Source organism: Hippocampus comes, unplaced genomic scaffold (assembly GCF_001891065.2).
Source record: "Hippocampus comes isolate QL1 unplaced genomic scaffold, H_comes_QL1_v1.1 scaffold67, whole genome shotgun sequence".
In the NCBI taxonomy this organism is placed as follows: Eukaryota; Metazoa; Chordata; class Actinopteri; order Syngnathiformes; family Syngnathidae; genus Hippocampus; species Hippocampus comes.
The window spans coordinates 1,870,885-1,885,246 of NW_017805221.1; the positions used below are offsets into that span (position 1 = coordinate 1,870,885).

General features: G+C 50.2%; 1 protein-coding gene and 1 long non-coding RNA gene across 8 annotated transcripts in view; one reads left to right on the forward strand and one right to left on the reverse strand.

The window, feature by feature from the left end:
• fam131bb (family with sequence similarity 131 member Bb) overlaps positions 1-14,362 on the reverse strand; it is a 22,959-nt gene that overhangs the window by 8,328 nt on the left and 269 nt on the right. Inside the window, exons 2-4 of one of the 7 annotated variants that reach the window (XM_019868994.1) lie at positions 3,389-3,423; positions 575-610; positions 121-223 (exon numbers count right to left, since the gene is read on the reverse strand). In XM_019868994.1, the coding sequence (XP_019724553.1) occupies positions 121-223; positions 575-610; positions 3,389-3,423 (174 nt within the window). Of the gene's footprint in view, positions 1-120; positions 224-574; positions 611-3,388; positions 3,427-14,362 lie in introns of all 7 variants that reach the window. The other 6 variants (XM_019868995.1, XM_019868993.1, XM_019868998.1 and 3 more) reach the window with 6 other exon arrangements.
• LOC109515319 (uncharacterized) overlaps positions 1,779-14,362 on the forward strand; it is a 15,761-nt gene continuing 3,177 nt past the window's right edge. Inside the window, exons 1-2 of the long non-coding RNA XR_002168166.1 lie at positions 1,779-2,333; positions 11,401-11,535. This is a non-coding gene — a long non-coding RNA (uncharacterized LOC109515319). The remainder of the gene's footprint in view (positions 2,334-11,400; positions 11,536-14,362) is intronic.

Here is a 14,362-nt window from a genome sequence, read left to right on the forward strand (position 1 = left end):
AAAAAAAACAAACAAAAAAAGGGAAACCCACTTTGGGTACCATGCTGACTCCAGCGTCCACGCAGGGGGGCAGCGGAGCCAACATGGGGTCTCTTTACCGGTCACGGCACAGACACACACCTGACACACCTGACAGAGAAGACTTAGCCAGAGCGCCGATGCCGTAGGCGTTTGAGTTCCTCTTGAGGCGCGGCAGGATGGACGTGGTGTCCTCCATGGACAGCTGCAGAGAGGAAGGAGAGAGGGATGGCGGAGGGAGAAAAGAATAGGATGGACGGTGTGACGGGGCACACAAAGACACCGGGACAGTGTTCGAGAGAGGTGAGTGGAGGGGAGAGGTGATGGAGATGTTGGATTAATACAAATCTACATGGGCCCCAGAAGCCTTCTCGCAAGTTAACGTGCGCTTAGTCCGACTGTGCCCGCCCGTCCACGGAAAACAACCGACAAGACTCGAAAGCCAAGGTGAGCGATGTGGGGAGGAGGAGGGGGAGGTGAAGAATCGACCTTGTGCCTTTCCCCATCAAAACAAGGCCACGAAAGGAGCAAAGGAGCGATGTGTGGCAACACTTACATTGATCCCCTCCCATGAAAATTCTGAGCGTCCATGCTGAGGAGGAAAGATAGGAGGGACGGAGTGTGAGAGAGACACAGAGAGAGAGAGCATTGACATGCGGGGAGCACAGAGGCAGAGTGCAACAGATTGGGAGTTTACACATGCGGACCAAGAAGACGAGGCCAGACGCCAGACACGGACGGGATTTTCCAGGAAGGACAGAGGCGAGGACCAGAATGACAGAAGGGAAGAGGGGGAATTGAACAGCCATCAGTTTGAATTGGTTCACTGATGAGGAGCAGGCTTGAAGACGAATACGCAGGGGGAGGAATGAGCCGCCTCACACCCTTACACCTGCGCAATCCAATACGAGATGGATTCAAAGAGATAATCATGCTCCGCTTTGATTCGCGTTGCAAGCGGCTGCAACATTTCCGCTACATTGCTGTACTTTTAAAAAGCCGGCGGATTTGACAACGATTCCCAATTGCGAGCGTGAATGCAAATCCATGCCCGATGATACATTTGAAAAGCCCGTGACGTTTCCACATATGCATTTGTGAGTAGAACTAGATCAAGTTTTCAATATTTTTTGGAACACTCAATTATTTTATTGAGGAACAAAAACATGAGAGCAACCCAATCCATTAAAAACAACAACAACAACAACAAAAATTCCACATACATTAAAAAAAAACGCATCGCTCAAGCATTTTTGCCGATAAGCCCTTTCAGGCAAATGGGCTTTTCATATTCAACTCTACTTCCCTGGAATTGTTTTGTTTTGGTCAGAATTGTGAGCAATTAGTCTGGTGGGAGTGGCAGCTTCAAACTAAGTACGGTACAGCAGTCATTTTGAAAATCGGATGATGGCTTTTTTTTTTTTTTTTGGCGATAAAAACGGCCTTTTTGGGGAATGTCTTTGTGTGACATTGCCTCTGGAAAATTTGGGAGGAAAAAAAACCAAAACTTCAAATCAGAGGAAAAACAGTCTGACTTCATTTTTCTCCTCAACCCTTTCATTTCGTCTTCGACTCGGGGAACTCACTTTCATCGATGGGCAGACAAGTTTTAGTTAAAAAAAAAACACAAAACACAAGTTGCTCATCATTATGGTGATGTTTCAAATGCGCTAAAAACTCAATGAGCACAAATGGAAGATTATTTTGGCGGAATGTTTTTTTGTGTGTGTTTTTTTAAAAGAAAACCCCACAAAACCCCACACAACTATATTTAAGTTCCCTAAACATAGAAAGAAAACGGATAGCCTTTTACAAACATCTCGCAGTCGAATTCAGTGCAGCGCTACACCACTGCAACCACAATCATCTTGTCATTTTTTTTTCTCGATGCAATTTTGTACCGAATCGCAATTTTCGCTGCGCGGTTGAGCCTAATGTTGTGTCTTCCGAGTGCACACTATCTTGCGAAGAGCTGCTACGAGTGTCTGTGTGTAATAGAAAAGCAGAAAAAGATGTCAGTCGTATCTGATGCAGCTGTCAGTCGAAGGACCGAAGCTTGAAGCGAGACCTGTGTGTGTGTTTGTGCTTAGGGGTGTGTGTGTGTGTCTGTGTGTGTGTGTGTAGGCCACCCCCGAGGACAAAGAAGATAAGGCGGGATTTCGCTTTTATCAGCTGGACACTAACTAGACCAGGACACCGGGTGGCCACCGGCGCTGCCGAAAAGTCGATCATCACGCTCAGTTTCGAGACGAGCACCAATCAAGTGGAAACATTTTCGTCCCACGTCTATCGGGCGCCTCCATCCAGATTCAAAGGTGAGCTCATTTAGGATTTGGTGGCAACAAGGTCAAGGTCGCTGTTTGAATACTTCACAAAAGCCAATTTGGCTCTCTTTGTCGTCTTTTTACATTCATGTCCATGAGGACGAAAGAAAATAATGAGCTAGTTCAAAATAGCTCGTATCAAATCACCTGTTCAGTTACACCGCAAATCATTCTTTTATTTTTTTTTTTGAGTCAGTCCCAGCAGAAAAGCAAATTTTTTTCCCCACATTTAGTTATGCTTGTTTCCTATCAAATCCTTTGTGATTTGGACTCCCATGAATTTAATTGAAGACTCCTTTAAAATGGACATCGCGTGTCAGTTTTCATGTTTCGCGGCCGCGCATGCAGCCATTGCTCGCATTCATGGCGACTTCCTGTTCGTTTTCTTACGCCTCCTTTTTGATGTAAACTATCGTTCGTGGTGGCTTCCTCTCGTCGTTTCTGACGCCCCTCACGTTGGGGTGTGTATGATGAAGGGATTAAACGCTTGGGTGATCGTGCGCACCCACTGAAGAAGCTCCCATCTTCCATCATTAACAAAAAAAAAAAAAAAAAAGGCTCCCAAAAATGGTCATGGGTGTGGGTGTTTTTCCTCTCAGCAAGGGCATGGCGCATAAATAAATCATGGAATCGCTCTGCAGCACATTTGCTTTGAAAAGTGAAGCTGCGTTTTTGGTGAAAAATGGCTTCCTGTCTCTCCACACCGCCCAGTGGATGAGGATGAGGGTGGAGAGGCTGTAAATGGGGAACGGTGACTGAGCCAGACGTCGCTCGGTCTTCCGGCGCTTAGGGCACCGCGTCACGCGGCGTGCAACGCGGTGGAACGGCGACACCGACGCGAGGCTGCGTTACGGTTCCTCCTCTACTAGCGCGAGCAGCGGCACTTGACACAGAGCTCCAGTCAAGGGCCGAGCCGGCTCTCAGTGCCGCAGCTCAGCGTGCGGCTGCGCTGGTGTGACACTTGACTACATCAAGTCAGCCATGTTGGTTGCCCGGCTCGTCCGCCTGTGGGAAAAGTTGTGGCAGAAGGTGGAATCAGGTCTTACCTGCTCCCCATCCTTCTGGACCGGCACGCCATCTGCTGCTGAGAGCAGGCAAGAAAAGAAAGAAAGCGGCAGAGAGAAAGAAAGAGAGAGAGAGAGGATATTTATTAACTTTCATTCCTTTGATTCAAGTCGGCTTCGAGACAAAAGCGGAAGCCACAAGTCGCAGGTGCAAATAATAATAGGCTCGTTACTTTCGTCAAGCTCCAAGGACAAAAAAAAAAAAAAGATGTAAATAGCGGGAGATAAAGGCAACTAGGGTGAAACTGAACGAGGGAGCATCGGCTCAAAGAATGCTTTGCGTCTAAATATTACAAGCTTCTGGCGTTCAAAATCCTGATCTGAAAAAAAAAAGCAAGCCGGAGCTCCCAACAGCAGTCCGTTAAAAGTTTCCAATTATTGGTCAATGAAAAGAATGATAGATCAACAATAACTCGTTTACAAGACCCTCTCGGTTGGACAAATTAATGTTATTAAACCCGCCACCCGCCCCCACCACCACCACCACCACCCCCCGCGCTTTCCCGACCGCTCAAATCCTAATTAAAACATTGGTTTAATTCGATCGAGTGTACTGGTAATTGGGTTTAAACACAGCTCCGGTCTCTAGGTGCCTGCTCTCTGTATCAGCTGCGTACGCGCGACTCTCCGAGGGCTGCGCTGCGCTCCCGTGTAAGCACAGCGTGTACCTTGCGGAGGCGATGGTGTCGTCACCGCGGCATTTGGCCACGATGAGCGATTTCCTCAGGAGCGCTCTTGAGACCGCTTTGGCTCTGTGGATGGCCAGTGATGTCTGTGACCCACTGACCCAGTCATTCAAAAAAAAAAACATCCGCCCTGTGCCCGCTGGCCTCTTTCCTCTGAACTCCATCCAGTCCACGATCGGATAACCGCAAGGGCACGGGATGAAGGCGAAGAGTCCAATCCAGAAAGTGACCCTCTGCGGACCCTCTGGCCACATTGCGTCACCGTGATCGCGTCCGTTCGGTTATTTGATTGTGGCGGCTTCCTCGTGCGAGACTTCAAATCGGCAACTGAATCATTTGGAGCGCTTACTTGACACATTCATGGCATTTTATTTCCACTCCATTTGACCCACTTTCATCGCGGCGCACTTTGTTTGATTCTTCCTGTTGTCAGTGTGCAACGTTAAACAGCTTATATATGTCAGACCAAATTTTGTTTCACTTTTTTTTTCCCCCTTGCATGCGGCCACAGAAAGCAAACACTCAAAAGAAGACCTCGCGGTCATTGACGTTTTCAACTCAAACTGAATGGGGAGGGGGGGGGGTGTGCGGGGGGTAACCTGAATGGCACCCAAAATAAGGAGCTTGATCAAGTTTCTCCAGCTAAGCGCATTTACTGTGACCAGCTGAGAAAATTTACTCCTCTAAATTTATTAACTCCATTTTCAAGCTGGCGCATTCAGTAATTGTTGTCGCTCGGTGTGGATGGGGATTGATTTTACAGCGGCGTCGCTGATGCATCTACTCCTTGAGAGGACTGAATCAGAATATGAATGGCTGCCTCCAAGGCGCGTCTCTTTCTTTCATTTCATCTCTGGGATCGCTCTGACAGATGCCGGGCCATCATCAGCATTAGACAGATTCGTCTTTGCCCTTTTCCCAAGCGTATCATTTGCCTTTCCCTTGACCCGCTAATTGACAGCGCATTGCAAAATGGCCGCCCGTCAAGATGTTTCTCGGTCCCCAAATGCAGTTCAGCGCCACTTTGCGAAGCTTTATCGACACGCAGGGCCATTGACGCGATCCACGGCGAGTTCCCCAAAACCGGGGCTGTTCTTGGCAGCGGAAAGCACTGCTGTCCACCACCACCACCACCGCCAAAGGTGAAAACCTCTTGAGCAGGCCCAAAGTCTGGGAAAGTCTGTCCAGAGGCAGCCCTGGAATTTGACAACAACACAAGCTCATTTCAGTGGATGGTTTGGAGAGCCCAACCAAGCTTTAGCCGTCCCGACTTCAGGTTGTTGAGGATCAGAGTCTTGCGCTTGAAAGCCTTTGAACAACCTTGAAGGCGGCGCTGATGCCGTCCTCTGATGGAGTCATAAAGCCTTTAGCCCCATAAAACGTTAGCCCACGTCCACGGCCAGTCCCGAGCTCCTCTGTGACTCTGAACCGGATCGGCGGGAGGGAAAATGAACGGACGGCTGATTTAGGATGCACTTCTCCTTGTGCCGGCCGGCATAAAACAACTTGGGCAAGGTGTCCTTATTAAAGAAAGCATTCGTCTCAGCAAAAAGCGCCAAAGAAAGCGCTGATGATCTTCCCCAAGCGGCGGTAAAGACTGTCTGAGACGTTTGCAAATTTTACTATTAGAGCTGAACTGCGCGTGACCCGAGTGGGATTAGTCAGGCGTGTCTCCTTTTTGGCGCTGCGCGGTACGGCATGAGATGGTTCCTTATGTCAGTAAAACCTTTTCAGTCGCGGGAGGGAGAGGAGAGCGTCCCAGATTCCTTCAACATGCCCTGCAAACATAATGTATGCGCACCCGCATACTATATTGAGCCTACAGCATCGTGCCACGTGTGCCTCGCTCACTTTGTGCTCCGCTCGCTCTCCCGCAGCCTCGCTTGTCCAATTAGTGGATTAGCAGTCACTCTTCCTTGACATAAAATCCCAACGTGGAGCTCCAGCCTACGGACAGCGCCGGACGGACCATTGCGCAAACCTTTGCGTGTCGTCCAATATCTTGAGTGGCCGTCGTATAGGATGACATCAGTGCGTTTGTGAAGTGATCCACAATGGTTTAGATGTCTGTGTTTGCCATTCGTCCGACTTGTTTAGGCTACGGGCTCAGAATGTCTCTTCAGAGGACGGGTCAGTAGTCATTAGCCAGCATCTCGGTGGTTTCTAAGGCTATGGCACGCTCGTGTGTGTCTCCGCACCCCGTTCGCTGATGCTCTCAGCGCTAGCGCATCAAGCCAATGCGCAGGATTCCTCCTTCAGGATGGAGGGGCAACAATAACAACGAGGCACATGACCGTTGTTTTTTGTTTTGTTTTTTTCCTCGCTTGGCATTCTCTCTCTCCTCCCCCGCACATTCAACGGTGCCGCCCCGCAGTCACGGGGGAGAGCCTGTTTGAGCGCGGCCGAGGAGGAGCAGGAGCAAGGCGGGGTGGGGAGACGGAGGAGCACCGGGAGGAAAACAGGGAGCGGTTCAGCCGTGCGTAATGAATGACCAAAGATCCGCAGCGCTCGCACTGTCAGCTCCCGCTTGGACCGCAGCGGCTTGACGGCTGCCGCTCAAGTGAGAAGCACTTGACTGTCATCTGTCTTTCCTTGACTCCCGCTACCCTGCGGCCATTCCGGTGAGGAACCGGAGGGGAGTTTGACGCTTGTTTATCAGGACAGCCGCGGTGAAGCCGGCCGGTTGTCACAGAGGAGGGGGTTGAGGGTGGGGGGCGGCGGGGGTGGCTGTGGCTCGGATAGAAGCCCTCTCGCAGTGATCTGTGCAGATGCCGGCTGAGTGCGGTGGGCACCCAGCCGGCCAAGTTTGGCGCAAGGAAAACTCAACTGCAATAAAATTGCAGGGGAGGAGTGCGAGATGTCAAAACACAGCGCGAGTCATTAACTTGGGAGGCATGAAAATGGCCTCTGGGACGTGTTGATAGCCTTGACTGCTGCAAGGTAAATATGTCATCGACTCCGAGCCGGCGCGCCGCATTTAGGGTGGTAACCCGAAACCTGTGGAAAGTAGCATCGAGAGATTCAGCCAAGCTTCATCAGCCCGATGACGCCCGCAAACCTCCTAATGCTCTGCTCAATTTATAAGGAGCGTTCAGAGCCCACTTGGAACTGTCATCCACTTCTGGGAAAAGGACAAAAAGCTGCAGAGAAGGCCCAAACGGGCTCGCGAGGCGCCGGGCTGATATCACGTCATCCGCCGCGTGCCATCTTGATTATTCCTGCGAGCTGAGCAGCTGCAGATGACAAAGACGCAATTAGCGCCGGTCACATACCGATGCTGAGTGCGTGCGCAATTGCACAGAAATCCATAAACACGCTCCGGCACAACATTACGACCGCCCACCCCACGCCCCCGACCCCCTCCGCCCCTCAGATCACTCCGCGGGTACTGAAAAGCGCTCTTTCGTAGCGTTATGTTTCATTTTCATAACTCACTGGGCGCTTGAGTCACATTGTTTACCAAAAAAAAATAATAATAACGGCCAGCCTCACGCGCCCACACATTCTGATTCGTCACTTTGACCAAAAAGCTCCACATGAGCGCAAGTGCGAGCCCACGTACGGGCTCGTTTGCGTTAACTCCCGTGGTCTGCGGGTGATGACCCACTTGTCCTTGGATGTCGAGCGTACGTGCAGGTAAGGGTCATTAGGCCTCGCTGTCTCTCAGTGTTACGCCAACGACTCATTCACCTTGAATAGGTCGATGCCGACGAGGCTTTGCCAAACTGGACCGAAGCCAATCAGTCAGACTCCGCCTCAGTCTGCCAGCTTTGCCGGTTAACAGCAGGGATGCGTGGCCAATGTGGCGCTCTCACAATAACTCAAGTAAGCAAGCATGATGAATCGGCTAGATCGAAAATTCGTACAATGTGGACACGGATACGAAAATTTGGCTTCTGAAACTGAAATATCTTAGTTCAGGAGGCATTATAAAGAGAAATGTTGTGACGATTTGAATTGTGAATACTTTCTTTGCGTATTTACAAAAGCTGCATCGGCCCAATTTGTTCGTAGTCGTAGGTGTCAGGTGCATCACACCCGCTCTCCACACACCAACACACACACAGCCTGCACCCAATAGGGTTGCAGGCTGTGTCAAAACCTATTCCTGTATACAGTATATATATGCTGAGGCGGGCCGCAAATGGCCCCCAGGCTGTAGTTTGGGCACCCCTGCTGAACTGCATCAACACAACATGTGAGACTCGAGCTCAGTCAGTGGCAAGTTTTGTTTTGTTTTGTTTTTTTTTTTTAAATGAAAGCATCGCGGCCCGATGGTCCAGTGGTTAGCGCGTCGATCTCACAGTGCAGAGGCCGTGGGTCCGATCCCGGCTCCGGCCATCCTGTGTGGAGTTTGCATGTTCTCCCTGTCCCTGTGTGGGTTTTCACCGGGTACTCCGGTTTTCTCCCACATTCCAAAAAACAAAGCATGGCAGGCTGATTAAACACTCTTAAATTGTCCCTAGGTGCGAGTGTGAGTGCGGACGGTTGTTCGTCTGTGTGTACCCTGCCATTGGCTGGCAACCGGTTCAGGGTGTCCCCCGCCTACTGCCCAGAGACGGCTGGGATAGGCTCCAGCACCCCCCACGACCCTTGTGAGGATTAACCGGATCAGAGGATGGATGGATAAGATAAGCATACTAAAAATGGGTGAGTGGGGGTGAGTCCAGGTTTTCAGGTCTGTCTATTCAATAGGATGCAAGCATCACAGAAGGTGACCAGAGACGGTCAAGACACCGAGTGGCACGATGGCAAACACAACAAGAAAAGTACCAGAAACACGCCTGTAAATTTCCCTGCATCACTTGCTTGCGTGTGTCTTGAATGGTGCAAACTGACCTCCATCAAAAAACAAAAAAGTGACCTGTCACAATGCCCCACATCCACGCTCTTAACTCCCACGTCGCCGCAGCTGCTGGCCTACGCCACGGCAGTCGGAGACACGGCCCAAACAATGCCCTGATGTATGCGCCCATTGATGTTTTTTGAGCACTCACGGGTATCATGTGACCTGGCAAATGAATACAGCAAAACGCTTCTGATGATCTCCAGCAAAGGTTGTGTTGATGATATCGACGGCAAAGGCGCGCAGGGGTGTCGGGACAGTATGAGCGCCGTGACTAATAGTAATGGCTTTGGTCGTTTTGCTCTCAATGAAGCATGCATAATGCTGCGTTGCGCCCTTGCGCCAAAGCTGATTCCCTGACACAAAGGAACAAATATTGGACCAATTTTATCATCTGATGTTTTCGCGTGCCTTTCCTTGCTGATGAGGCGAAAAAGGAATTTGCGCCTCCCATCGACGTCTTCTCAGGGCCTTTTGCTTTGCAAAGGGGGCGGGGGGGAGGGGGTGTGTGATGGATGCCCCGCGCATCGCGATGGCGTCACCCGGCGGGGTTGAGGATACGCAGGCTAAATAGATGTTAAAAGGCCCGAAGGAGTCAATAAAATTCTTAGTTTACGACAATCGATTCATCAACGTGCCGACAGGCTCTGCGCGTGTGTCGATCGTACGAAAGAAAAGTGGGATTTTAGCCACTGTTGGGACTTTCGGCCAGCTAGCTTAGCGGAGTTTTTGATTGGGCGTGAGCTGGGAGTAAAATGTTGCTTCGAGCAACAACAAAATGCCGGGGTGAGAAAGGGAAGTCCGGAGATGATCAACATGCACGCCGCCCGACATCTTATTGATTGGGAACAACGGTTGGAGTCTAATATGTTAGGCAGCAGCAGCACGGTCATGAATGTCCACTGTCCAAAGCGGTCTGGAATCAGCCTCGGTGTTATTGTGAGTCCAGTGCAGTGACGGCATGTGGGAAGAAGCTGTCCGAGTCTGTTTGCTGCGGGCCCTGATGGACCGGTAGCGCCTGCCAGAGAGCAGCAGGTCAAAGAGGCAGTGGGCAGGGTGGGTAGGGTGCCGGTTGTCACTTGTGGTTGCCTCGACCCTTCCTGGGTAACCGGATGTGAAGATGACCTTCTGGCACCGCGATGACCTTCCGCATTGTCATGACCGCCCCCTCCGAAGACTCTTTTTGTTCTTCCTCGGTGCGGTGGGGGAAGCCCAACGCGACGCAGTGGGTCAGAATGCTCTCAAAGGTCGAGCGGGAGAAGGTCACAGGCAGGTTTGCGGACGCTGCCGAGCCTTTTTGAGGGGTTTTCCGGGCCGGGAGAGGTCAAAGGAGATTGACCTCTCCGACTGATGAAGAGGGCACGTCTGTCTTGTTGTCGAGTTTTGGGGGGTTCATATCTCGGCTCTGACCTTCCGATGTGGACTTTGCATGGTCGCTCTGTGTCTTGGTGCTTTCAGTACAACTTCCTCTGACAGGTCAAAAACATGTTAAGTCAAGAGCGGGCTCTGAATTGTCCCTAAGTGTTTATGCTTGTCTATTCCCGTTGGTCCGCATCCTCATTCTAAGTGGCCCCTTGATTTATATTTTTAAAAATATATATAATAATCAAGCTATTTCTGTGGGGGGATTAAAAGCATGCTTCTTCTATGCTAGTAGACCGCCGCATACTCACAGTTCAGCACCAGTTTATTCAGCTGTTTACATTTTTTGGGATGTGGGTCATTTTTTTTTTTTTTTTTGTGGGGTGACCCCCATTTTTTGTGGAAAATACATAAGCGTTTATTCAGTAATTATTTTGGTTTTATTATTTTCCCCCTTCATTTTCTCGATGGCAGTCAATTAAACTTGGATTTTAGCTCTTCGCAGCACCTACACTGCCCTCTGTCATAATTGGCACCCCCTGGTTAAGATTTATGTGAATAAATCAGAAAAAAACAGAAAACCCAACCATGAATTCAAGTGCATTTATTCAGTCGGGGTCAGGGGAGGGGGGGCATATTTTACATCAAATGATGTGTGTCACAATTATTAGCACCCCTGATGTTCATACTTTGTCCACCCTCCTTTTGCCAACAAAATTGTGCCCCCCCCCCCCCCCCCCTTTTTAATTCTCCCCCACCCTTACGATGTGCACCCATCGATTGGCTGGCAATGAGTCCAGGGCGCAGGCCCACCTCTCGTCCAAAGTCCGCTTGGGACTGGCACCCAAATGCGGAAAGGCACTATAGAAAATGGAGGGCTGGGTGACTTCCCTTGTTGGCAGCGGTTCAGTTCGCTGACTGACGGTGTGAATGCAAGTGTGAATGCTTGTCTGGCTCATCATGTGCCCCGCGATTGACTGGCAGACTGGTGGTCCGCCTTTGGGCCCAAATCAGCTGGGACAGACTCAAGCTTACCCAAGACACTAAACAAGATCACCGCTATGGAAAAGAAAGGGAATAACACGACACTTGTTTTACAGATTTGGGACAGTTCTCTCAGCCCTTTGTCCAAAATCATCAAAATGAGAGAAGACACCCCATCGAGTCCAGAAGCAGAAACGTTGGCCGACTACGCTCCGATTCCGACATAAAATGCCACCTCTTCAAAGCCAAAGGTACTCGATTCACTCTTCATGCTTCACAGTCGTATTCCACAACGGCCTGATTTTGGGAGGAAATGGCTGTCACGGATGCGAGGCCGGACTTAATGACCGAGTTACCGGAGGCCGTCCAGACACATGGCGGCTACTCCCGCCTCACGAAAAGCCAGACCCGATCGGGCAGCCTGTCGCTTCCCTCCTGTTGATCTCTGCTTGGCAGCTCGGACTGCAGCGGAGAAGCGCGATCAATAGTGCACACTAAAGCTATTCTCACCCAGGATAAACACAACCGTGCCTCCGCGTTAGCCTGGCTGCTACTACCGCTGAATCGGGGGGGGGAGGTGACATCAGCATCGCATCAGGTGCAGACACGAGCTGCCCGAAACGTTCTTGTCTCCATTGATAGGCTGGCGTGTGTTTGGAAATGGGGATCCGTAAAAGCAAACCGGCTCCGTTGACACGTGCGAAGCATCAAAAATAATTTGCCATAAAACATCCACATGGGAATCGAGCGTGGCTTAGCGTGCCGCTCCAAACCTCCAAATGTATGTGGGGAACCATCGTAACCTGGAACAGCGCTGTGTGACAGAAATTTACTTGGACCAAAATATTTGGTAAAGACACATCTGCAACCCTCTTTTTTTTTTTTTTTTTTTTTTTTTAATACGAGCACTTAACGGACCCAATACAGTGAAACCTCCTTTCACAAACGATTCTTTCCCAGACTGCGTCCGCCAACTGCAACCTTCGTCCATGGAAGAAATGTTTCCCCATTGTAACGAATGGAAATAGAATTAATCCGTTCCAGCCCAAAAAATAAGTTGTATTTTCCTTGTTTTTATCATTGTCTGGTTGAAAAAAATATATATATAGTACGAAATGGAAGTGAGTGAAAAGACACTTGCTAGCGCGGAATGCGAAAGCTAACGAGCTCTCTTTCTATGATGACCATTTTCCTTCCTCTTCTACAACGTGACATATTTTCTTGGTCAAAACAGTCCGTGTCAAAGTTGCGTTGTAAGTCGACTGACTCGTCATGTCCGGAGAGTGAGGTGCGAGGATGATGCAATAATTAGGCGATGGGGTGAGACTAAGTCTTTGCGCCTCACTTTGCAGTCCTGACCCGTCAATTCACCCTGCATCCAACTCTTCAAAATGATACAAATGGATTTTGCCAAACCAAGCGACCCAACGAGATCCTGAACACCATTTTCAGGTTACTTGCTTCCTTTTTCCGACAGGAATACATGCAGACTTTTTGGTCACGGTTTGGCGAGCGGTTTTCGGTTATTGTAAAGCAGTACTAAACTTTGGGCTAATTTTCGGATGTAAAACAAAAAGCACAAGTGAGCCTTCTCCACGCCCGTCATGTCACGTTAGAACACGGCCGGTCCCAGTGAGCGAAGCGTTTATGATGGCAACAGTTTCACCCCGAAACAAATTCCTCCAATTTCCTTCATTTGCTGCCAACAATTCATTCAAATTAGAGTTTGACCCTTTCCCCGAACGGCTTGTTGATACAACGACCTTGGAGGCTCCGCTTTACTTTTGATTCCGTTTTTCACGCGCGGCTACGGTCCTTTCGAATCCGGCATTGAAATTGGCCGCGCCGTCTCGTTGTATGATTTGGCCTCAAAAATGAGGATGAGAACAACAGCGCCCTTCCCGTCCCCACGAGCTCGTTGCCATCGTCAAAAGTGGACGAGGTCGGCCCTCGTCTCGACCCCGACCTTGTGCTGTTCCTCAGCACTGCAACATGCCCCAACCAAGCTTGTGCTGCATTGACTTCGCAGAGGCCTCCCGGCCCGCTCTGCTTTTTCTTCTGCTCTCGCTGGGTATTTTTAAAGCAGCCCTCATCAAGAATTTACCTCGGGTTGGAGAAGAAAAAAAAACAAAAAAAAAAAAGCTGCAAGTCCTTTTACCTGCTTGGGACGTGCTTGAACCTGCGAAGGGCCCGGGCCGCCTTAGTGGTGACATTGCTTCTCTGCCGTAAATAAGTTGAAGAGCTCCTTGCGCTAAGTGGCTCATGAATATTTCACGGCAAAGGAAGCGTGTTTATTTTTTGACTGATTTTCGGGCCTTTTGAGTGCGATTCATTCTCGCCGCGCCGCAACATTTCAACAAACAGTTGCTCGTCGGACCTGACGTTCGATAGTCCACCCGAACCGCTCTGTTCCCACTGCGCGGTTTTACTCTCACCTGAAGCCTGCCATCCATCCCGCACCCCCTCGCCTGCATGTAACCCCCCACCCCCACCACCCCCGCGCCCTCCAAAAAAAAAACCCCCGCGCCCTCCCTCTCTCCACCCCCCATCCGGCCGTCTCCCTTCCTCCTCTGCCGCTCGTCTGATGATCCCATCCTTATCCCGATTATTGGCGCAAATAACAACAAACTGTGCAAGCGCCTCCGACAATGGCATGATCACTTTTCTCCCTTTTTTTTTTTCCACCCCTCCCCGTCTTCCTTCCTCCGAGCCACGCCGCCCTATAAATAAGCTCTCGCCTCTGCCTTCTCCATCCCGCTCTGCCTCCTACTCTGCACACATATACATACTGCCAAACAGCATCATAAATCAAGGGATGGGAGGAGGGGTGCCGAGAGGTGGTGGTGAAGGGGATGCACACGCACACACTCATACACACACACACACACACACACATATATTTGAACACATATCGTCTGTGACATCTTGCCTGCATCCAGACCACACGTCCACAGCTTTCTTCAACACCGCAAAGCGCAAGAAGGCACAACATGGCACGCATGCATCAACACAAAGCCTTGCTTGTCCCTTACATACATCTCTACAACACAAACAATCACTTCTGCAGGACAACCCCCC